We start from the raw sequence: 24,929 nt of genomic DNA, 5'->3' as shown, positions 1-24,929 counted from the left end.
CTGCAGTGGACGCCCACCCCGACTCCCTGGGCCGCACCCTGCCCTCACGCACCTCTAGCCTCCACCAGTTGTCACTGACAACGTTCCTCAAATTCCCAACATTTCCCCACACTCGGACATTGACCCGGCTCTGTCCTCTTGGAACCACCGCATCCCTTCCATATTTACTCTTTGACACTGGTGTGCCCCGAACGCCAGTGTCCATCTCCTCACACCGCACCCTCACAGCCCTCCCGCCCCACCCTTTGTGACACAAGGCACTGTGACAGTAGCTTTGGTCCAATACTGGTCTTAGTGATTGCCACTGTCTCCTTCCCTACGTTACCCCTCCTGATTTCAGACCCATGACACTGTGTCCTTGCTGAGACTTGCCCCTGTGGTCCTCATGTCCCTCTGTGACTCCCGCCAAGCCGACCTTCCCTTCCGCCTTTCCTGTAGCTGCTCTCCCTTGTCCTCTCGGGTGGATTCACTTTTCTTCAGTGCCCTCTCCTCAGCCTGTGATCGTCACCCCCCAGATTTGATATCAGTCCACAAGCTCATTTAAGAAGATGGTTTTCTCAGTGCCTGGAACATGGCTCATGTCTCCCTCCCCCCACCCCATCCTACCCTGTCAGTTCCAACCCTGCTCTCCTGTCCAATCCAGTCAAATCCACCCCTGCCCCGACCCAAACCCCATTCCCCACCTAACCGCACTTCCCACCCCTTCCCCGACGGATCCGTATTAAAGAGCCTGGCCAAAAAGTTCTATTCTTGCTGCCACAGTCAGGCCACAGGAGCAGCCAGTGCTCGGCACCCACTGCCACCACCCTTTCCTGCCCCTCCTGCCCACGCCTCTGCTGGAGCTGTCCATCCCCGCGCTGGAGTTCCTTCTGGTGGGCACCTCTGAGATGTGCCAGCATTCCTACTTGCCACTTTCCTCTGCATACTACTCCTATTGGTATCTGTCTGTCTCCCTTCCAGCACATTCCACCCTCCGTCCTCCCCAGTGCCTCCCATCACTATCTCCCAGTCTGTCTCTGGGAGGTGACCTGTTCAGCTGCCACAAGGCCCCACTTTGACATTCCTGCCCAGGAGCTTTCCTCACACAACCCATGTCTTCCCTTTCCCTCCTCAGTGCAGGTGAGCGCCCAGCCTTTTCTCCAGTGCCCGTGTATGTCAAGGCTCCCTAACGCCTGTCACGTAGTCGCATTGGGTCCTCCCTTCACCATCGGGATGTGCTCCGTCCTAGGACCTGCTCTCAGCTCACACTCTTTCCATCCCCTCAACGGGCCACGTTCTCTCTGAAACCATCTGCTGTCGCCTGTCTGGTCCTTCCATTGGCTCTGGCCACCCTCTTCCCTTTAGGTTCCCTTGTCCCTAGCCTCATCCCATCTCACCTTCCTCCTCCCTTTCGGTCAAGCCCTTGCCCACGGGACTTTACCCCAGGCCTGCACTTTCACCTCGTCCTCCCCTGCTTCCATTCCTTCCGCACCAGTGGTCATCTGATGCACCCCTGCCCACCACTGCTGCCCTGCCCCTCCCCAGTGAGACTATGCAGTACTTCCTTTGCCGTCCTTGCCTCTTGGTCCTGCTCCCTTCACAACACCACATGCAGGTTTTAGGACCTTCCAGTCCCTCTCCTTCCCACTCTCCCTGGCCCTCTGTTGTCCACCTGATCAAGCCTCTCAGCCGAGAGGCCCGAGCCCCCACTGCCTTGCCACTGCTCTCCCTCTGTGCCCTTCTGCTGTCCCCGTTATCTTCTCAGACTAGACCTTTGACATGCCACTGGTTTCGACATTCCTCCCTCCTTCTCTGATGGAGTCTCACTGCTACATGCCAGACCTCTATCCTTTCTGCCCCCTTGGCATAGCTGAGGCATGGACTTGGTGATCCTTGGGAAAGGTTACCAGCCTTGGTTCCTGCGTGCTCCCCCGCCATTTCGCAGTGTATCTGCTCCGCACACAGCGGACTGCGCGCACAGACATCCCTCCTCTATCCGTGAGGTTACCTGCCTGCCACAGGCTCCTGGGCGGGGTCAGCAGTGCTGCTGCCCTTCTGCCGACTCCTTAAGCCTCTTACCCCAGTTGTTCCTGAGGGTCCTGAGTCTTCAGATGCCCAGGGTATGAGGTCTTCACCTTGCTTTGCTCCTGCCATCCCATCTCAATACCGCATATGCCACCTGTCTTGCCCCCTTACCCCCTGAAATCTGTCAATGTCTCCAGATTGGGAGCTTTTCATGACACCTTCCCCTTTTCAGCATCGCTCCCTCTACCCCTCGTGAGCCTCTGCCACGTATGAGGTCCTTTCCTTTCTCCCCTGCTACCTGTCCACATCGCTTCCCTTCTGTCCCCCTGACCAGCTCCCCACCACCTGTCATGTGAAGGAGTCACAGCTCTGTTCCTTCACGTGGGCTCCCTCCCTGACCTGCGCTCCCGCACCCTGGGTGACCAGCTGCTTCATGCCCATGTGCTGTACTGAATCCGTCTGCTGCTGAGCTCACCACTAAACCCTCTCTCTTTTCAGCTCTGCCATTTTGGACGAGGTCACTCTCTGGGCTTTTCCCTGACCTTTCATCTTCTCGCCGTCCCCCCTGCACTGACAGGCTTGTCTCCAGCGCTTTGAATGGGCCACCACCTCTACCATCTCGTCCTCCCCTGGCCTCCTCCCCGCTCTCCCACGGTCCTCACCAACTGCGTTCTTCCTCCTGCATGGGCTTCCTCACGCCCTTGTGCCCACACGGGGGACACAGCTCCTGGTCCCTCCACGTCCACTCCCTCCTCCGGACTCTCTGCCACCCTCTTGGCACAGGGCATTCCCTGATCCTCTACTAGCCTCTCCCGCCCTCCCTGCCAGGCACCATCACCTGTTCTTTGTCACTCTTCTCGCCCTGTGGACCCCCCTCTACTCTCGCACACCCTCCCCCCTGCTGCAGACTGCTCCCCTGCCCCACCTCCAGGGCCCGGCTCCGTGCCCCTCCTGCCTGGCGTCTCGACTGCCTACCTGGCAAAGGGACTGTCCTGTTAACTGAGCCACCTGACATTCCCCCGGCCACCCTCTGGGAGTCATCCAGCCGGACTCCGGGGTCTTCCCTGCCATGCGCTCCCTCCTCCATCCCTCACCCACTGCTCAGCCCAGGTCAGTCGTCTTTGCCTCAGACATCGGGTACCGACCCCGCGCTCCGCCTTCCTCTTCAGGTGTCCTCAGCTAGTCTGCACTCCTGCGCACTGACAGGAAGTCCCGGCCTTCACCGCCCCCCCCCCCCCCACACACATCATACCAGAGGCCTTCTTGGCTACATCCATTTGCTCGCTGTCTGCCTGGGCCGGGGGCCTTCTCCCCACGTCTCACAGCCCTGACTCTGATGCCCACCCCGTCACCTACCCCGGCCCAGGGCTCCCCTGCTCAAGCGTCACCTCTCTGCCCGCCTCCACTCGGCCCCTTCCACCCAGTGATTCTCACCCGAGGACCCATGACCCTCAAGACCGCCTATCAGCATCATCGTCAGGGTGTGTTTTTGTGTTTGCTTTTGTGTGTTTTTGGGTTTGTTTTTGCACTGAGCAGAGCACTGCTCCCCCTCAGATGCTTCGATAGGCCTGCCTTGGGGGCCATGCCCACAGCCCCCCGTTGGGTGAAACTCCCTCCCCCATCCTCGGGAAGAATCACTGCAGTGGACGCCCACCCCGACTCCGTGGGCCGCACTCTGCCCCCGCGCACCTCTAGCCGCCTGCTTCCATCAGCTGCCATGCACACTTCTCCTCCGAGCCCGGCCCCGCCCCAGCTGTTGGCACGGCTCTCCGCTCTTGGAACCCCGCGTGCCCTTCCACGTTTGCTCCGACACTGATGTGCTCCACCCCCCAGGCCACTTAACAGTTATACTTTTTATTTCTTGGGTCTGTTCTCCCTCGTCATCAAGAATCATTCTTTAGTGTTACTTTTGTTTCTGTTTACTCAATATCGTGTCCATGCCTCATTCATTCCCGTTTAATTTTACTTGTTCTCAGAGCGCGCGCTCCTTCCTTTCTCTGACAGGCCTTCGGAAATCGACCCGCTGAGGCTCTCATTCTTGTCCGGTTCGTAGTCTGCAGGAGGTTCTCTAATCTTTTCCTCTCATCCTTCGTTTGTCTACTCCACTCTCTCTGCCAGACTCTTTGTTTCTTTCTTTTCTAGGTCTTGTTGAAAACTGGAGCCTCCCTTGAACTCAGCTCTAAGAACGTAAATGCACTGTAACCTCCTTAGCCGGATCGCCCTCTCATTCCCGTTCAGCATTTCTCCTCTCTCTCTAGCCTTCCTAGCTCCTGAATTTACATACTGCGATGCGCTTTGCAAGATCCTCTGTCCAGCCACCTTACTCTAGTCCCTTCTTCCTGTTTCCCCAGCATACACGGGTTCACTGTACTCTCATTTCTCATGTCTCTGTACGTAGTACTAAGTCATACAATTTCCTCTTTTGTTCCTCGTTTATTTCTATTACTGAGGACACTTTTGTCCCTGAGAAAAAGTGACTAGGAGACTCTTCTAGTCCTGTCGGCCCAGATCTGCATGGCCCCCGATGCCTGCCTTTGCCTTCCCTGCCGTGCTTCAGCCCCCTGCCTCTTCCTGCCCTCCCGCCCCGGCCCGGAATCTGCCTAGTACCGTTGTTCTCATGAAGTTCGATGCCCGTTCTAGGTATGGATGTGCACTTTTCAGTGCCCTTCCATGACACCCTTGCCCCTATGTCCACTGAGTCCCTCTTGACCCATTTCTGGACCTCTTTCCCCTCCTTTGTTTAGAACCGGATTAAATACGCAACTCAGTCCATCTTTTCCCCTTTGCCTTTTGCATCCAGTCCACGCTAAAGCCTGTAGCTGCCTTCTGACATCTTTTCATCCCGCCGCCACGCTCTTCAGTATCTTCTGCCGGTCTCTAATCCTGTAGCCGTCTCCTCAACGGACGCGCCACTTCTCCTGCGCTCACGTTTCTGGGTCTCCTTACGGGAAGCTGTTCTCCCTTGTATTTGCTCTAGTTACTCTGAAATGTGGGCTAACCCATACAGCGCGCTCTTGACTCAGTTTCCATCATCCGTATTCTTCCTCGTTCTGTTAGCTACAGTTAGTGCCAAACCTTGCCTCACTATGTCCTTCCGCATATGACCTTCCCCATCTGAAGGTACGTTTTGCTTTTCCACCCATTTTCTTGCCCCCCCCCCAGCTTTATGTTTTATTAACCACCCGCATACTGAGTGTGTGTCATTCTCACTAATAACTCCCGGTTTGGTTCCTCTTTTTATTCTACACCCGTTGCTCAATCTGTTTCCGTATTTCGTCTTTCCTACAGAGTTTGCTGAATTGCTTTTGCTTCTGTTTATTCCTTGGTAGGATCCCTGCAACTTTCCTCCTTTTAGGCCCACTTCACGGGACCCGTCTCTAACCTTTTTCTCTATCAGCCACGCTTTTTTATGCAAACATCCTTTTCTGGATACTGTCCCTCATAGGTCCCATTGTACTCCTCTCTCTCTTCTGTTGAGAACTGCCTCACCACACAGTTCTCTCCGACTCAACTGCTTTATAAGTATAAGCAACTTTCATTATCCTTGGTTTAAAGTATGCTGAGTAGCAAGTTTTATTAGTAAATGCTTATGTTGCTATATCTTAAATTTGAAAAAGCCCTTAATATCTCCTTTTTAAAAAAATTCAACATATTTTCTCAACTACCACAAAAATATTATTACAGGAACTTTCAAGTACTTCTTATAACGTAAGCCATTTTAAAGGACAACTGCATAATTCTTTAACGTGTAATCCATTCATTAGTGTGCTTGTTTATGTGTAGTACACAGTGCGCCCATGCTAAGATAAAAGACCGTCCGTAAATGCATTCTCCTTTTACGCGGCAAGGAATAATGAAAGGCTTTCAAGATAAATAACAAAGTCACGTACGTTTTTTAAGTGAAATATATAAATAAGAAACTTTCAGGAAACGTTTACTTACCGATTGGCGAGTTGCTTGAGTTGTTCCACGCGTATTGTAGGGGAAGTGATGGAAACAACGCACAACCCACTGGAAAACCGTGAGCATAGGAAGCAAGCCTATTGGCAGAAGAGCTTCAACCACAGAGAGCATACACTATCCTGAACAGCCTTGCGTGCGAACAAGAAAGCTGACTCACCGTAGTTTCCCAAGTACATGGGGATATGGAGATAAAAACTTTTCATGGTAACAAGTACTTTGATCATGTGCGTAGTTGCCGGTGGGTGATACCTGAATCCCTCATTCCGGTCTCCGTAGTATTCGCCATTTTGAACCCGGCATATCCCCGGCCCAGCCTAATTCACACCTCCCCTCCGACCAGCATTTTCTCTTCCTTCCTCTTTCCTCTTGTTTTACACACAAGTCTTTTCCGTTGCTTCTCCTTCAGCCAGTCCTTACACGATTCCTTAACTTCTCGGCAAACTGAACCTCACTTCTAGGCAGGTCTCCCATCATTCCTTTTGCGTATCTGCCCTACCCGATCTTAAGCATTCGCCATGAGCCCCAACCACTCCTCAACCGGTAAGCTGTTCATCTGTTCTACAGAAAAAGTGTTTAATCCACACCTTCTAAAAAGTCAGTGGTGATGTTTTTAAGGTTCCCATCAATGGCTTATTGGGGTTTATCTTAGTCCATGTCCTTCTCACCTTTCCTAAGAAAGCATTCACTCACTCCTAGGAAGTACTCACTCCTATAAATTTCCCACTAAGACTCCAAGGGCCAGCCTGCCCAGCTCCTACTCTTGCTCAAGCCCTGGAGCCTCTCCCATTCCGGACCCACTGCCAAGATGTGACAGCTGCTCTGTTTCTTTCATTCACACCCGTTGTGTCTTGTTGCCATGGCCTTTACTCAGGTGCTCCCTTCATTCCTACAGTGCCTCTGTGCTCACTTGCCATCCTTTTTTCCTTTGTATTCTCTCATGACCTTTGGCCCACGTATGGAGCAACAGCCATTTCTCCCATCAGTAGGACTTTTCAGGGAATGGTGTTCCATCTGCAGGCAACTTGAACATTGCTCCTCTGTTCCTTTCCTCCATTTTCCCTGTTTCCTGCTGCCGCAAACTCCCTACCTTTCCTCCATCGTTCCTTCTTCTTTCACCTGGATCATTCCCGTGAACCTAGTCACCTCCTCTGGATACGCACAGCTTTGCTCTTCCGCACTCACAGTTCACCCTTCTCGGATCTTATTTCTTACACTCTGTCCTGAGTCTGCTTCTACCTTCCATTCAGTCTGGACTTTGTGAAGATCCCCCTCTGGCCCATTTTAAGTCCAACCCGTTTAATCTCTCTCTAGCTTCTCATTCTATTGACTATACCGATTGCTTCCAATCTTTTTCCAACAAAGCTTTCTGGGCAGCAACACATCATATTCCAATACTTACTTAGCCACATCCTGACCTCCTTCCTCAGCTGGTTGACCAATATCTGGCTTCACATACAACTCTTCACTGAACTTCCAATTCTGATTCTCTCTCTGTGTTCCCCATCCTGGCCTTTAATGCCCTTCCTTGTTTGCCATTTTGCAAGACTGCATGCTCTGCTCCGAGCTAGATCTGACGCTCCCTCTTCTTAGATTTCAGCCTCAGTTCTTCTCTACTTTGTCCTTCTCTCTTTTTAAATACAAATCTCAATAGTTCCTCTCACTTCCAGCCAGTTCTAATGTGATACCTTAATTTCTGAGCAAACTTTAACGTCGTACTTCAATAACTTCTTCCTGATGGCCTTTGATTATTTGCTCTGTCATAGATTATTAACATCTGTCACATTTTCAGCTTCCAACTCTAATCGTAGTGAGGGACACAGTATTTTTCTCTTGAGGTGTACTCCCTTAAAGACACCCACCCACTTCTTAACAAATCCAGATCATCCCCTCACCAGACACCCTCCCGCCATGCTCTCCTGTTGGTCAAACAGGTTGCCATCCATGGCTCTGCATCAGGATTCGTCCTGATCTTGCCCCCTAACTATTCCTATCAACCAAGTCTTTTAATGAAAATTCTTCCATCCTTCCCAGATCCATACACCCACTACCCACTTCTTTATATCCTAACTTTATGCTGTATTTGATTGAGATTTTTTTAAAGAAATAAAATACTGCACATGTAGTTGAGATTTCCTCTGCACCACTTCAGAATCACTTACCTCTCCCCCACTATATAATTTGGTACTTCTATATTTATAATTTTAATAAATATTTATGTCCTCTTAAATAACATAATGCTATCCTCGAGGGTTTTAAATACATACATGTATACACACACACATTTGTGTGTGTGTGTGTGTGTGTAAATTCTTTAAAAAGTTTTTCCCGTCAAGACTTTGAGAGCTAATCTGCTTTCCGACTTCTATCATATGCAGGCCTTTACTTCTTATTATATACACCATTCATTGCAACGTTTAACACCAACCATTTTAACCAATTAGACCTCTTCTAAGATCTGACAGATTTCTCCATTCTGGGTTTCTCTAAGCCACATCTTATTTGCCTTTTTGTCACTCTGACTACTGAGAAACCGCTTGAGTTCATGCATGCTCCCATTACGGAATTAAACTCCTTTCTTTTGTGTCTTGTTCTGCTCTACCATACCCTAACTACCCACTACGGAATTAAACTCCTTTCTTTTGTGTCTTGTTCAGCTCTACCATACCCTAACTACCCACTTGAGCTGTCCCATCATCGCTACTCTACCGTACTGCACCACCCCACATCCCATCTGTCCTCACCCTGCGGTGTGTCCTAACGGTGGGTACGTACCTGAGCTTTACTTCCCTCATGACTTCTAACCACTCAAGAAATAATCTCGTCCACAGACAAACCACTCACCAACACTCCCCGACTGGGCAATCCTGCTGTATTCTAAGGTTGCCAGCAATGTCTTTTTAGAATTCATCTTAATAAAACTCCCTTAAACCTGGTCTGCATTTTTGACACTCCATTTATCAAGTCTTCTCTAATTCATACAGTGATCCTTTTCTCTGCTCACAAACCCTCTCCCCCTTCTTATTCCATCATAACCTTCGTTGAAGTACGTGCCTAGCCCACCATCCTTCAACCATCTGCCACTCTTCAAACCCTCCCTTCACATCTGCGGGAATCTTCCCTCCGATCGTCCATCCCTTTCCTCCTCGTACGTATCTCACCCAGAGAACACGCTGCCGCAGCTTCTGCGGCCCTGCTTCCAGCTACCGCCTACTTCCTTCTCCTTCTTACAGATTTCAGCCGTCTCTTCGGGACAGACAGACGTTGGGCGCGCACTGCTCAAGCCCCTGCCGTCTCCCCTGGCCTGCAGTCTTTACTGCATCCTCTCTTCCTCTTGGTTCAGCGTGAACTTCCATAGGATTCCTGCTACTGGTTTGCCTTTTATGTCCGTGCGTCTCAGCCTTGACCTTTCGCTATGTTGACCAGACACGTTACTTCCAGGATCTTTCTGGCACAGCATCCTGGACAGCAAAACCTTGAGCTCCTCCAGGTCCAACTTTGCCACCTTACCTCACTCTCTCTTGTTAATACACAAATCTGACAAACGTCCAACTCCTATTTCCTTGTGTTTCCATTTAGCCCTCGTTAATGCCCTTCCGTGTTTATTTTTCTACCTGCATGTTCTGTGTCCTTGCCTAACCCACACCCCCCCGCTTAGTGTTTCCAGCCTCCGTCTTTTGCTCTCTCCTTTGCTCTTCATTCATACAAGTCTCCTCAGTTGCTTCTCTCACTTTCTGCAAACCCTAATGTCGCCTTACTTCCTGAGTGTGTCTTTAACATCCTGTTACGGCACATTCTTTCCAGTTTCCCCTGTGTATCTTAACCTTGCAGAGTGATGAGTGGTGGCCTTTTGAGATTCCCTCCCCTCTGATCCCCACTCCCTCACTCAAAACCAAGTGTCTACTTTTCAGACAAGCCCTTCCCTTGGAGAGCGACTAAGCGGTCTCCTTCCTTTTCCGTCATGATGTCTGGCCCGAGTGTGGTGCCGTGTACTTCTGGTTAGTGTCCATGACTATTTCCATGTCCGTATTCAGTGATATCTTCTCATCTGACGGCAGTTTTAACTGTGCTGTTTTACTCCTTTTTCTTGATTTTTGCCTCATAAAAACAACCTTCTATTCAGATCCCCTCTCCATTCAGACACCACGTATGCACATATCGTTCCCATAGGTTCAGACTCCCTTCTGGATAAACACCTCATGTTCGGCCCTCACCGTTCAGACTGCGGACTGGATTTCGGGTCCTTCCCCGGTGGCCTCTCTCTACCCTCCCCTTCCGCACGACCTCCTGAACAGCTCCCCTTCCTCACCTGTTTGTAGCCACTATCTCCTTTCTTTTTTCAGTGGTCATGGTCTGGATTAACATGAAACCATGCTACAAAGTCCCTACTCTGCACGTCCCGGTGTCCCTCACTCCAGCCGTCTTCAGTGACCTTCCCCCTGGCCAGGTTACGCTCCTGCAAGCTCCCCACCCTAGCGTGAGTCACGTGGCCCCTGGTGTTATCCTAGCCTCCATTCCCTCGGTGTCTCCTGTCCTTTCTTACAGGTCTCCCCAGTTGCTTCTCTGTCAGCTGGTGCTAACATGACAGGTTGCTAGCAAAGACTCGTCAGAATGGCTCTTCATCTGCCTTCATCTAAAGCAGTGGTTCTCAAACTGCAGCTTGTGAAGACACAGACTCAGCGGCTCAGGTGGGGCGGAAGAACCCGTGGGAGAAGCACTGCTCTCAATATTCCCCTCAGCCAAGTCCTTTTGCTAAACATTTCCCACCAAGGCATCAAGATCGAGTCTACTTCAGACTTTCACTATTTCGCAGGCCTTCCTTCTCTCCCAGTGTACACATGAGTCCCTGCAGTGTGGCCTTATGCCCAACATAATAGGCCAATGAGGCCCATCCTCATGGCCAACAGATCCCCCATTCTGGGGGTCTTCGCGGTGCATGTGGTTTCTCTTATTACCGTGCCAGCTACTGACAGCTGTTCTCTATGCGATGCTCCTCTTGACCCTAATAACCCCTCTTCCCCACCCCTGCACCTCTGGCCCAACTGTGGGGCCTTCTCCTTCCAGTCAATGCCTGACGTTCTTCAGGTGACCTTTTAATCTGGGGACAGCTACCACGTTGCTCTCCCATCCCTGCTTCCTTACGACCTATCCTGCCCTAAAGAAGTATGCCACCTTCTCTTGAGCACCACCCGCCTCTTCCGCCACCATCTCCACTTCATTCAGTGGACGTGGTCTCCTCCTGAACGGCTCTCCACCAGGTTCTCTCCCCACTAGCAGAACATTTCATGTGGCGCTCACGTGACAATTATTTGTATCTCCCTTCGGTAGTTCGCGCTGCCACATCTTAGTTCCACACAGTGCAACTTCATCTACCACCGGTACACAGAAGTGACAAATGAGGTTCTACTCCAGTTGGGTTCCCACCACGATTTCTAGCCACTCATCTCTCAATACTCGGCATCCCTGCTGCAGACACACTACACACACAGCGATCCTGGGTCCGTGTGCTGCGCTCCCTTTATACCAGGGGCATCTTCATCCTTGTCCTTCCGGTCCTCCTCGCTAGAACTTCCCACTCCCCTTCCGGCCCCGTTCTTCTCTTGTCCTATATAGTGGTTTCAGTTTGGCTTTAAGGCCCATCATTTGACCAAACACACCCATTATGAGATGTTATGGGATTTCCAATTCTGAGGAACTCTATTCCTCACCTTCTCTGCCCCTGCCGCCCCCCTGCTCCCCACTGCTCTTCCCACAGCACTCCTTGACATACTCCGTCTCTCTTTCTCATGTGATCATCATCTTTGCTACAAGCATCGCACCATATCCTTCCTGCCCAAACCTGCTGATCTCCAGGCGCCCCTGCGTCTTCTGCAGGCTCTCCCACTCTTTCCCCGGATTGACCCCAAACGAGCACCTCTGTCACCTACAGAGCCACTTGTTTGGTCAGCTCCCCTCCTGGTATCGTTTCTCAGCTATCGTCCCATTCCTCTTCCTCGTTCCTTCCACGCTCTTCCACATGCACCTGCACCCTCACTTCAACCCCGACCTTCACAGGACTCCTGCCACCCGCCATGGCTGACACCCATCCAACTTAGACCCTTTAACCTTTCACTCTGTTGGTCACACTATGGCTTCGAGGAAGATTCAGACATGGCATCCCTCATGGCACCATTTCCTATCCAGCCACTTCCTCTCCACAGCCTCTCTCCTCCTTTGGTTGGACTCTCCCTTAGCGCACAGCTCTCTGCTTACTGTGCAGCCCTACCGTCTCCCAGCGCCCGCGTCCTGGCCCTGTGTGCCCTTCCCTCCTCACACCTTCTATTCCGCTCCACCCCTTAAGTGCCCTCCCTTCTTGGCTTCTAGCTTCCAGCTTCTCTCTCTCCTCCTCTGTGCTATTTTCATACAGGTCTGCTCAGGAAGTGTCTGTCACTTTTAGTCAATCCTCACATGGCAGGTAGCTTCAAAGAGCAGCCAACTTCAACGGCATTTCACAAAGTAAACTGTGACACTACACACGCCCCCCCCAGCCCTCCTTTTACTTGTCGCCTCTTGACAGAAGGCGTGGTGCCCGACACTTGTCTTCAGATGCGCTCCGTCATCCTCCTCAGCCATTCCCCACAGCACAGTAAGCGCTTCCCCAGACAGAGCACCTCCATGCACTCTACTAAGTCAAGCCCAGGATCTGGAAAGCCAGCAGCAGTAGCTTCTCATCAACTTCCCTATCGCCCAAGTCCTTCAACTCCCGATTTCCCTCCAAATGGGTACTCCGAGGGCTGGTCCACTCCTGCCTCCTACTCAAGTCCTTGCTCCTCACACTTTCTTTATACTTCTTCTACTTACAACACCCAAAACGTAACCAATGACGTGTTTCGAGCTCCGACAAGATGCCCCATTCTAGACTTTCTTTATCCCTCACCTGCTCTGTGCCTTGTGGGCCTTCCCCTACTATTTCCTTTTCTCTGCTTCTAGTCTCTCCTTTCCTTCATACTGCGTCATGACTTGTGGCCCAGGAATGATGTCCCGTTCTTCCAGCCATCATGTCATTCCTTAGCGATTCCTTTCCATCTGAGGGCAACTTAATGCTGCTTTTTTTTTTGTACCTTTCCTCCTTTTCCCCTTCGTTTGTCCTAGAGAAAAACCTTCTCTTTCAGAGTCCCTCCAGCCATGTGTAGAGCATTCCCGGGGATTCAGCACTCTTTCCTGGTGGGTATTTGCTCCTCATTCTTGGCACTTACTGCTCGAGTCGTGTCCTGGATTTCCTACACGCTGTGTACGGCTTCCATTCCTTCTCAGTTCAGTCCAGACCTTCACGGACTGCTACAGTTAGTCTGTTGTACATGTAGCCCTTCTACTTCTTTCTAATTTCGGCCCCATTGGCCAATGCCTTTAAATTATTTCAACAAAGCTTTCTGGAATGTCTTCATAGCCCCATGTCTTATTTAATCAGTCTCCCCTCCAGTGGTTGAGACCTGGCAGCTCCCTACCGAATTTTCCACTCTGCCATCTGCTACACTGCATGTCCTGCGCCCCAGCCTAACTCCCACATCTCTCTCCTGACTTCGTTTCCAGCATCTCTCTTTTCTCTAATTTTGTGTTCTTTCACACACGTCTCCTCAGTAGCTAGCTCTCATTTCAGGCAGTCCTCTTAAGACAAGCCTCATTCTAATGTAGGTCTCCAGGGCATTCTGCCTGTATTCCCTTTGGTTATTTGCCTGGCTTCACTCATGACGCTCTTATCTTTGTTACGGCAATGGATTCAATATTGTTCTTTTGCCATGAAAAGGCCCCCTCACTCCCTCTCCTCGTCATCCACTGTTAGCCATCCTTTCTAGCAACATCAATAGTTTGCTACCAGTGGTTTTACTGCAGTTCACCTTAGATGCCCTGTAACCTCTCCTTCTATCAGCCAAACCATTTAAAAATTTGTCACAAAGTTTCAGAAACATTTTAATACTATTCCTGTTTGCTTCCTTAATCTGTTTCTGTGTCATTTACTTATATATTAGGTGTCTTATGTCCTTACTTATACATAAAATTCAACCAGTTTGCCCCAGGCTTTGATCTACCCACGTTCCCAGTTGTCTCCTATCCCTCTTGCTCATTTGCCTGGAGCCTCCCTGCTTAATCAGAACCAAACTGGGATTCATAAAATACTGCATTACTCAGTATCTATCCTGCCTCTCATTCTTGCTTGATCATAACCCCTGTCCCTACTGTAATCCCGTATCTCTCCTCTTTCTCTAAATACTTCAACTAACCCATTCTAGGTCTGTGTTAACTTCCACTTCTTCCTTCTTCCTTTGCTCTCCTGCAGAAAACCCTACCCTAATTCAACCACAATCATTCTTCGACCAACCCCTATTGCACTGAAATAGATTCTGTAGTCTTAATAGGTACACTCTTTCCTATATGGGACAACCCACTACCATCATCTGTTTTCAAGGTATCCTATTAAATTCATTTGCTCTCTGAACTCAGACCTGTTCCTCATAGGATTCCCACCGGTGGCTTTAGTTATTTCTAATATTCCCATCTCTTGACTGCCTCAGCAAACCAGGGCCTGTTGGAAAATATCTGGTCTCCTTCATTTGAAATAGAAGGTATTTCAAATTTGTTCCTAAACAAATTCTCCTCAGCACCCATGCATTAGTGTATCTCTTATCATTTCCACTTAACCCCGTGGCCTTTCTGACTGCTTTCCTTTTATTTTTGTACCTTCCTCTGCTTGCAAATGTCTTTTGCATCCTTTGAGATCCTGTCAAACTGTTATATTCTTTCAAATTTTTTGATTTCCCCACGCTGTTAATCCTGCACTCCCACATGGCCCCCTATGAAAACTTAACCTATGGCATGGAGTCATAGTGTCACAGGTATACAGGCAGATCTCTCTCCTTCTCTTACACACACACGCACACGCACGCACACACACTCTTATTTAACTCCTAGACAGTCTGCTCTTGGGGACAGAAGTCATGTCTCAGTCATCTTTTCACCTAAGGATCTGACACATTAGATCTAATGTCTACATGTCTAATGTCAAATGTCAACACATACTGACATTTACCACATACTTGGCTGGAAGGAGGGAGGGAGGGAGCTTAAAGTTGAGACTGAGCAGATGAAAGTCCCATTACCCAGCTTGTCATATACGGTCTTTACCTCGGAGCCTGTTCTTTCCTGTCCTTCCTATTGCCCAAATAACTCTCTTACTCCCCAATTTCTAGTATGTTTTGTACGTGACCCTAAATGCCTTTTCTTCATCCAGACTTAATCCCCTCCTTCCAACAGTTCAGAAGATCTCATCTTCATGAAGACTTCCCTTTCCAAAAATGTATCCCCAATCTCCATTTCTTTCTTATTCTACCAGTCATCCCCGAACAATAAGGCTCACTTGCTTTTCCATTTCAAGACACTGACTCTAACACTACCAGAACCTCGTTACTGACCTGCTTCCTGTAGGCTGCAAGTTGACATAAAGCATTCATTCTGGTGGCCTGTGGACCCACGGTCAGTCCACAATCTAAAGATATAATATTGATAGAGAGTCTTGATGGACGTGTTAATTTAATGACCTGTGTGCTTTTTGCCATCTATATACATACATACATATACACATATATATATCATTTTTTGTTTTTTTTTTTTTTTTTGCTTTGTCAGCTCCTGAAAGTAATGGTTCTTACATTTTTCAACATGTAGACTCTTTTGACAGGCAGGGCAAAAAGCCCTCAAAGTTCTCTCCCCTGCTGCTTTCTTTATACAAATACGAAAACAGTGTTGCCCACATCTAACTCACGGTGGGGAATGGTTTTTAAAGTCCTCTTGTGAGGCTGCCTTGCTGGCCAGCCTGCGGGCTGCTCTGGGAGCTACTACGAGGGAAGCAGAGCCCGCACGTGTTCTGCTTGGTGATACAGAACCCAGCGCCGCGAGCCGACGGTGCTTTCCGCCCCTCACGGAGGCGCTGTGCCCGCCCCAGCCCTGACTCAGGCCCGCCTGCTCTTTCTCCCTCAGTTGCAGGCACCTTTAGCTGCACCATGAAGTTTACTGTCCGGGACTGCGACCCTGACACCGGGGTTCCAGCTGAGGAGGGGTATGATGATGAGTACGTGGTGAGTCTCCCCCGCACGCTCACTCCAACACCCCTGCACCACCGGGTGACTTCTGCCTGCACAGAACATGTTGCTAGCGCCATCTGACAGGAACTGAGGGGCTTCTACTCTTCTCGAAAGATCACAACTGAGGACCACCTGGACTGATGCTCCTCTCTAAGAGGAGTGTGTCATGCCCAAGAGAATTGGGATTTACCACTTAATGATGGATTAAAACAAAACTCACTTTTTGATGTCTTTATAATAGGGATAATTAAGAGATGAAACAATTACATGATTTTCATGGAGATCAATGAGTTTTATTTGAAGTATTGGGTTTTTTCTGTTATTGTTTAGTACGTTTAGTTTGCTTCTAATGTAGCCACATCATGGACTGAAAAGCCTTACAGAATGGAGGGCCAAGTAAGCATACCAGGCATCAGGCTGTTAGTGCATGTGAAGTTCGGAAGGCCCTGTCTGGCCGGATCTCGAAGGGTAGGGACGGCAGCGTGACTGCTTTATACCCCAGGGTTAGAGGTGTTGACCCGAATACAGCTCCTGCCAGATGTCCTGTTTCCTTTCTTTCCTTCGCTAAGGCCTACATCGTTAGGTTTATGTAGACCACAGAACTTAAACTATTTTGGTGGTAAAGTTTTTCCTAGGCTCCTGCAGAGGATAGAACACCGAATGATAAAACCATTCTAACGGGTCCCTTCTGTCCTTGTGGTGTACTGAAGGACTTTCCTTTACTGACTCCTGCTTGTTACCTGCTAGCTGGAAGATCTTGAGGTGACTGTGTCAGACCACATTCAGAAAGTACTGAAGCCTAATTTTGCTGCTGCCTGGGAAGAGGTGGGAGACACCTTTGAGAAAGAGGAGACCTTTGCCCTCAGTTCTACCAAAACTCTCGAAGGTGAGAACGATTTTGCTATCGGTGTATTGCAGGATAAAACCTAACGGGCATATTTATTATTTCAGAGTCTCTCCTTTCTCTAAATATTTCATAAACCATTTTGCTGAAAAGGCCAGGATCCTGTCTTCATCATCTAATTGAGTCAACCAGGTTCTAGGCTGGTGGCTGCCCTCCTCAGCACCTGCTGGGACAGAGGCAGACCCCTAGGCTGAGCTTTCCTGATACTACTGCACGTGTCTTCAAACACAGAAGCTGTCAACAACATCATCACATTTCTGGGCATGCAGCCATGTGAGAGGTCGGACAAAGTACCCGAGAACAAGAATTCCCATTCCCTCTATCTGGCCGGTAAGAAACTTCCCTTAGATTCCCCCCTTTGGTTGCAAAATAGGAAGGGATGTGCACAGGCCCTGCTGCCGTCCCGTTACCCCATCATAGGGGTTACAGTTTGCAGCCCTGTCAATGTGAATAATTTGTCTTAGCTGTTTAATTATTTGCAGGCTGTTCTTTGAAGAGGTAAATTTGGCCTAAAACCCTTCAGTCTCTCCCACAGATACAATGCCACCAATTCCCCGCCTCTGAGTACTCCAGATCAGTACTACTGGATACCTTCTATGTGCCTGGTATCATGGGAATATAAAAGATTACTTAAAATTTGTACACAGGATTCAATTCTCACCATAAACACAGATCTCTAGAAAAGCTAAACTAAAATAATAGAAAGGAAATGCAGGCAGAGCATGATATATTTCATTATTCAGAGCTTGTTTTTAAGTTCTTAATCTAGTTTTCCTTGCTTTTTTCTCTCAGGTGTGTACAGAGGTGGCTATGACTTATTGGTGAGGTCCAGGCTGGCCTTAGCAGATGGAGTGACCATGCAGGTGACTGTCAGAAGCAAAGAGGGAACACCTGTAGATGTTATCTTAGCTTCTGTTGGATAAATTTTTACTGGGTGAGATGAAGTCAATGCACACTTCACTGTCAGTGGGCTTTTAGGCTAGTGGCATGAATTTCCCAGAATCATACTTTTAAAGATTAATGTCTTTGGAGAAGCAAATTAAATATTTGGCCCTGAGCCAGCAGATCAAGCAAATATCTGTCCTTGTGCATGTAAATTTTTTTTTTTTTTTTTTTTAATTACACTTGGTCAACTTTGGTATGATAGTACAGCTTTGGGTGATCTTGCAAATCAAATACTATCCTATACCCCAGCTGCTTAACCTCATTATATTCTTTAATTTAATGTGTGTCTGAAAGCTCCTGACAATGTTGGAAAGCTTTTATCCCAGAGGGGTGGTGGGGGAGGGGAAGCCAGAGTCCACTTTTGTCAAAATTCATTTTTATTAATAGAAAATAAACATTCCAGTTTCAGTTGTTATACTTGAAGTTGCTAATAAAAAAAAATTTAAAATAATCACTTAATCCTCCTGTTTCGACTAAGACAGTGAAGCTGTGGCTTAGAAAAAAATTTCAGCACCATTTGCTCATAGGTCTTTCAGAATTTGTTCTTAAAGTTTCTGGAACTTTCCTGTCTCTAAAGTACAGGAATGACTGAGCTCCAAGAGGAAGTCTCTCTGAGACAACCAGTGAGAAGTTAAGCAGTTGTCAGAAAAGGAATCTCTGTACATTCGGTACGGTGACCGGGACTATACAACGATCCCCTCCCCTCCAGCTCGGGAGGGACATGCCTCGAAGCACTGAGGTATGAAGAGTCAGACTGTTACTCGCTGTTAGAATTAGCTGATAACAGTAAATCTCTGGCACGGATGCTACTGGTCCTTAGCATCCTGTAATTGTAGGAACTTCTGTAAATAGTTTGGATTTAATTCAATGTAATCAGAAATTAAACCTGTTTAATAAGGTTCACTACTCTGCCAGAGTATCTGCTGGTTTAGTATCCTTATAAAATACATATAACACGTGTAGGTAAATCATAGTCTTAAAGTATACTTAGAATACTGCATTATTCAAACCAAAACCTATTTTAACAAAATGTTTACAATTAAAAGCAGCCGATGAAACGAAATCCCAAGTCATGACAAGGGGGACTCACTCACTTGAAGCTGTGTTGCTTAGAGAACTTAAAAACGCATGTGCCCTTAAAGCCATTCAAGCACAGGTAAGGAGACACCCTCTCCTCATTCTTTACTATAGGACTCCAGTCAAGGATGGGCCAGAAATGAGCATTTCTAGATATTTCAGAAAAGTCCATAGAAGTGTTAAGACTTTTAAGAAGCTCCTAATAGCGCAAAGGCAAGTCCGTACAATCAGATGTGAGAAGAATGGAAGGTGGACTGTTAGGGCCATCCTTAGCCGGAGCGTCTGCGGGCTTTTTACTATATGCTGATCACCAGTGTGAGTCAGGTGGACTTTTGTGAGAGAATAGTGTTTGTTTGGTGGCCAGGACCTCTTTTGGGCATTTCTTCCTAAGTGGAATACACAACAGATAAGGGAATAGGGGAGGTAATACAGGGAAGCTACTCTTTCCAGCTCAGAAGGAGTTGATGAAGCCCATATACGCATTCAAGAAGCCCATGGGGTCCTCTAGCTGTGGGTAGTGGCTAATGTGGTCATCCAGAATCGACACTGTGGACCGCGGCAGCGTTTTCCTAGTGGAAGAGAACAGCATGTAGGTGAACTTGAGGCTGGAGGGAGGGGACGGATGCAAGCCAGTGGGCAGCCCCGGTAAAGGCCCTTGTGGACATACCACACTGGAAGGAACCAACAACGAGCTTATTCACCTTCTACTTCGGAATTGTGTCTTAGGCAGATAAACTTGCCAATTCCATTTATGACATCAACAGGCTAGTTCTTAAATGTTCATAATCCAACAGACAACAACTTGAACATATAACAACACTTTGTAACACCTGCCCAAGCAGGATGACTTCCGGCTCCGTAGAGAAGCATGAGGCATCAAACAAGTGGGCCACTCAGCAACTCGCTATCCAAGTAAAGATAACAGAAGACCTTCCTTAATCCTGGGAGATGGGGGGAGGGCGTTTTGTTCAAAATTAAATGCACACTATGTACTACGGGTTGTTTCTGCTAGGCCACGTGAAGGTATGGGACAGTCTTATGCGACCTAGTCAAGATTTCATATTCCAACCCCTTCGAAGAACCTAGAGAAAACAACAACTGACGAGAAGGCACTTCTCCACAGTGCGCTCTCCTCCGTCTCCTTGTGGTCTGCTCACAGCTGAGGTGGAGTCAGCTCTACGATCAGACTAAAGCAAACATTTCTTAAGATCTATTTCCACTCCTTAGTTCATAGGATAGCTTTTTCTTACCTATTACACCTGGGAACAGGTAGTGACCATGACAGTGAAAACAGGCTGCATAAATCAAGACAACAATTTTTCATCTTTACAGTTCTGAAAATAAATAAGATTCCCCAGTTCATCCTTTTCTAATGTTTCCTGGATGAACAGCCAGTGAGGGCAGACAGTGGCTATCCTGTTCACCACTGTCACCATGAGGAACAAAACAAAGACCCCTGAGGGAGACTCACCTGTACAGCTCCAAAAACTCTGGATAGGGATTGACGGGATCCAGTGGCCCATAGATAAAATGAACTAGGAAAGAGGAAAGGAATGAATTACTAAAGCTCTCACATCTATTCTCCTTCCCTCAAAAAAAAAAAAAAAAAAAAAAGGTTTTTTTCCCAGTCTTACTGAGAAATAATTGCCCTATAGTCACTCTGTGTAAGTTTAAAGCACACAGCATGACGATTTGGTGTATGTATATTGTGAAATGATTAGCAAACCCTTCCCGTGATGCGAACTCAGGATCCGCTGTCCCCGCTCTCCTGCTGGCCGCGGTGGTCATGCTGTGCCTCACACCCTCGGAGCTTCAGGAACAGGCTTGTGTATTTTCACTGCCTTCCTCCAGTTTCCACCTCCCCCCACCTCTGATAACCACAAACCTAGTCTCTTTTCCTCTGAGTTTAGTGGGGGTTTTTTTAGATCCCACAAAGAAGTGAGATCATACAGTATTTGTCTTCCTCTCTGACTTATCTCACTGAGCATAATGCCTAGTGGGTCCGTCCATATTGTCACAAATGGTAAGACTGCCTTTTTATAGCTGAATAATATTCCACTGCAGAGAGAGAGAGTGTGTGTGTGTGGTATGTGTATCTCACAGCTGCTTTGTCCATTCATTGACTGATGGACACGTAGGCTGTTTCCAGTCTGGGCTATCATAAACAATGCTGCTATGAACAAGGGGGTGCAGACATCTTTTCAAGTTAGTGTTTTCATTTCCTTTGGATATATTCCCAGAAGTGGAGTCACTGGATCGTATGGTGGTTCTATTTTTAATTTTTTGAGAATCCTCCATACTATTTTCCACTGTAGCCATACCCATTTACAGTCCCACCACCAGTGCACAAGGGTTCCCTTTCCTCCATATCCACACCAACACTTATCTCTCGTCTTTTTGATGATGGCCTTTCTAACAGGGGTGAGGTGGCCTTTCTAACAGGGGTGAGGTGATATCTCATTGTGGTTCTAATTTGCAAGGGCCAGTGATGTTGAACTTTTCATATACCTGGTTGGCCTTTCCTATATCTTCTTTGCAGAAACATCTATTCATGTTCTTTGCCCAGTTTTTAATTGGGTTTTTTTTGCTATTGAGTGTATGAATTTATATAGTTTGCCTATTAACTCCTCATCAGAAATATGGTTTGCAAATATTTTTCCCATTTGTTGGTTTCTTTTGCTGTACAGAGCTTTTTGGTTTGATGTAGTCCCACTGATTTATGCTAGAAAACCTAGCTGCTTTCAAGAAGTAGGTCATAAGGAACTTCTGGGAATCAGCCAACAGTCCATTTGGGACAGTTCTGCTGTATACAGACACTCAGTCCCTCCTCCAGCTCCTCTGTCCCTGAACCAAAAGGACTAAACCTCACTCTCCACGTTCTCTTCCTGTAAATCCAGGATACCGTCATTATTTAGGTCTCTCTCCAGTTACAAGTGACTGCTGACATCTTAAATCAACCACTAATTTCTGGAGCACTACTATGTATGAGACACTGCACTGATTTTTTTTCTTTTTAAATCTGTAAGATGATTGAAGAGACAAATGAGCAGAAACCACCTACAGCCTCTTGATCTAAACCGCCTTCTGTCCCAGCCACTCAGCATGTAACGCGGCAGCCACGGACGCTGCGCGGCGCAAACGCCAGCCACACCCCCACTCCTGACAGTGACACCAGCTCCCCTGCAGCAGCGTCTCACTGTTTCAGACACTTCACTCTACAACGCGTGTCACTGCTGTTGCAGATTTGCGGAGCAGGGCTGCCACATTAAATAAAAGATGCCCAGTTAAATTTGAATTTCATTCATTTATGATTTTTTTAAGTATAAATATATCAAAATAGTGCAAAGCACATTCTTATTCTAAAAAAGTATTTGTTGTTTATCTGAAATTCAAACTTAGGTGGGTGTCTTGTATTTTTATTTGCTGAATCTGGCCATTATTTTAGCCCCATAATCCCTCAGTCCTATCAAGATGTAAGGCCGAAATACTTACTGGGAATAGTTACAGAAGCAAGAGCTCCCACCCAGCGTCTTCTAAACTTCTTCCTCTGGTTGATGTACTGTAAGAGACTACAGGACAGAGAAGTCAGCAAGAGTAGAACCAGAAATCGTTATTGGTAGCGGAATACAAAGGCCTCCTAAAAGGAAAGCTGCTGCAGTCTCATTCATGAGCACTGTTTGTATAAGGCGGAGAGCACTCCTTCTCAGTCCCTGTTGCTACAGAAAAGACATGAAAAAGAAAGACGTATTTTTGAGAGGTACTAGGCTCCCTTCACAACCATGATTAGACAGTTTGACGCATTAATATTCACAAAAAGCCCAGAGTAGGATGTGCCAAAGTCAATCAGCCAGTTAGAAACGGAATTAGCATTAGGACTGGCAGCTGGTTATCTAACCTTTGTGTGCCACGGGGCTTACGCTGATGGCTCACTATTCTCAACTTCTTTCTTCTTAAAAGAACAGCGCGTGACTTCTTGGTTGCCTCACAGGTCAGAGAGGGAGGGAACAAGCCAGCAAGGAACAAAACAAGCAATCCTCTACCTTTCCCCACTTCCCCCCCACAAAAAAGAGCTTCTCTGGAAACCAAAGCAAAGTATTATTTCTTACCTGTCGATAACTAAGTTCCCATCGTTGTTGCGAATCCCTGCCCACATGTCCCACAGCTCACTCTCAGAGGGGCGGGTGTAGGGCCCAAAGACTGGGGTGAGACTGAAAGAGCCCGAGAGTGCAGAAGACATATGTGAGAAGAATCCAGAATGTCAAATATGACTGGAACCTCACACAGGTCACGCAGTCTGACCCTTAACTGATTTATGAATTCCTTCTACTACTTCCCTGGCAGGTGGCCATCATCTTTGTTTTAAAGTATCAAACCCTAGGATTTGGCCCTGAATTTCAATGGCAACTTTTCACTACATTGTTCCCAGGCTATAGTGCGTCAATCTTTGACAATGACTTACCCCCGGGAGAATACAAAAAAGTTCATCAATCGCGTGAGGATGGGTGACAACATGCCTCCATCTTTGAGAAGCTGTAGGTAAAGAAGTAAAGATTTTAGAGAAAGAAAACCACCAACCAGGACAAAAGTTTTACATTAGGACCTAAAAAAGGACTTCAGTCAAATGTCCTTCTACTGAAATGTTTATTAGCTTTCTGTTTTTTGTTTCGCCCACCCATTCTCTCACGGAAGACAAATCTATTTGTAATTCCCTTTAAGATTACATTTCTACACTTCACTAAATCCCTAAGCCTTCTAACTGATGTATTCAACTTTAGGGTCTGATCTGTTCAGACATCATGCATATGACACAAATCTCTAGATAGCTGTATTTCTCCAAACATTTGTTGATCTCTTACTCTCAGGAACGAGGCTTTACCTAGGGGCCGCTTCCACTGCTTTACCAGCATAAGAAGGAAAAAACTAACTTTATTAATGTACATTCCTGAAGAGAGGATTTTAACTCTGGCCCATTACAGCAGGTGTGGCCGTTATACAGGTCCCAGCATTATTTATGTTGGTATAAATCTTAAAAACTAAAGATTTTGTGACTGGAGTAGCAAACCTTTTGGAGAAGGAGAGGACGGTGAGTCTCAGGAAATATACCTACAGGAGAAAGAGAGACTTATGTTAGTCATTTACTCATAACTTTAGGCCAAATAGAAGTCCATTATTAGAGACTGTCCTCCCTATTTACTGTCACCTTTGGGGCCATCACTGCCAGAAACAGGATTACAGATACAACTCAGTTCTGTCATCTAATTACTTCTCCAAGGAATTCTGTGTTTAACAGGTCGAATTCTGTCCCACTGGGATTCCTTTCCCCACCGTAAGAGTAGAGAAATGGGAAAGATAAGGTACATGACCATCCGTAATGCTGATGACGACGCCCCGACTCCCCTGGCCTTTCCAACCATCTCTCAGAGCACCTAGTATTGTTAATGGTTTGGGCTACAAAAGAAACCACCGATTTTTCAGGGACTGTAGGTCCCTGGGCAGGGTGGGAGGAATGAGAGTTTTTCCTTTTCCATTTTTCTCCAGAGTCAATGGGAGAAAGCCCTGAGCATTGCTGATAAAGGGACAGATTCCTGTCCCAGTCTGCCCTTATGGTATTCAGGGGTTATGTGGATTATGCAAAGATTTACAAGCTACGCTTCATGGCACACAAAGAAAAAGAAACCCCTCCAAAAGGTCTAATCAGACGTTCACTAATTTCTACCCGAAAACTGGCACTGCCAGCAGTTCAGTTTCTGCAACAAACCACAGGAGCATCAGAAGCACCTGTGGCTTCAGCACCATTGTTCGTACAACCCAGTGCGGTCGCTGCAGACAGTGCAAGATGTCACCTGCGCGCCTCCCTCCCGAGCACGGTGCTCACCAGACCTACCCAGAGACCTCGCTACGTGATGCTTTTACAAAGAAGCACT

At 47.6% G+C, this 24,929-nt stretch overlaps 2 protein-coding genes across 8 annotated transcripts in view; one reads left to right on the top strand and one right to left on the bottom strand.

Annotated features, from left to right (window-relative positions):
- The window catches only part of COPG2 (COPI coat complex subunit gamma 2), a 112,651-nt gene extending 94,275 nt beyond the window's left edge, over nt 1-18,376 (top strand). For 2 of the 4 annotated variants that reach the window (XM_026511173.4, XM_048212810.2), the window contains exons 21-24: nt 15,976-16,073; nt 16,827-16,965; nt 17,215-17,313; nt 17,776-18,376. In XM_026511173.4, coding sequence (XP_026366958.2) covers nt 15,976-16,073; nt 16,827-16,965; nt 17,215-17,313; nt 17,776-17,906 — 467 coding nt within the window. In that variant the 3' untranslated portion in view covers nt 17,907-18,376. Of the gene's footprint in view, nt 1-15,975; nt 16,074-16,826; nt 16,966-17,214 lie in introns of all 4 variants that reach the window. The other 2 variants (XM_026511163.3, XM_026511180.4) reach the window with 1 other exon arrangement.
- Nucleotides 1-24,929, bottom strand: part of MEST (mesoderm specific transcript) — a 63,030-nt gene that overhangs the window by 26,121 nt on the left and 11,980 nt on the right. For 2 of the 4 annotated variants that reach the window (XM_026511199.4, XM_026511192.4), the window contains exons 7-13: nt 24,068-24,108; nt 23,465-23,535; nt 23,112-23,213; nt 22,498-22,574; nt 20,477-20,540; nt 15,411-15,484; nt 5,947-6,044 (exon numbers count right to left, since the gene is read on the bottom strand). In XM_026511199.4, coding sequence (XP_026366984.1) covers nt 5,947-6,044; nt 15,411-15,484; nt 20,477-20,540; nt 22,498-22,574; nt 23,112-23,213; nt 23,465-23,535; nt 24,068-24,108 — 527 coding nt within the window. Of the gene's footprint in view, nt 1-5,946; nt 6,045-15,410; nt 15,485-18,287; nt 19,575-20,476; nt 20,541-22,497; nt 22,575-23,111; nt 23,214-23,464; nt 23,536-24,067; nt 24,109-24,929 lie in introns of those variants that run through there. The other 2 variants (XM_026511215.4, XM_026511207.4) reach the window with 2 other exon arrangements.

Source organism: Ursus arctos, unplaced genomic scaffold (genome assembly GCF_023065955.2).
Source record: "Ursus arctos isolate Adak ecotype North America unplaced genomic scaffold, UrsArc2.0 scaffold_3, whole genome shotgun sequence".
Classification (NCBI taxonomy): Eukaryota; Metazoa; Chordata; class Mammalia; order Carnivora; family Ursidae; genus Ursus; species Ursus arctos.
This window is presented reverse-complemented; position numbering and strand designations above follow the sequence as displayed.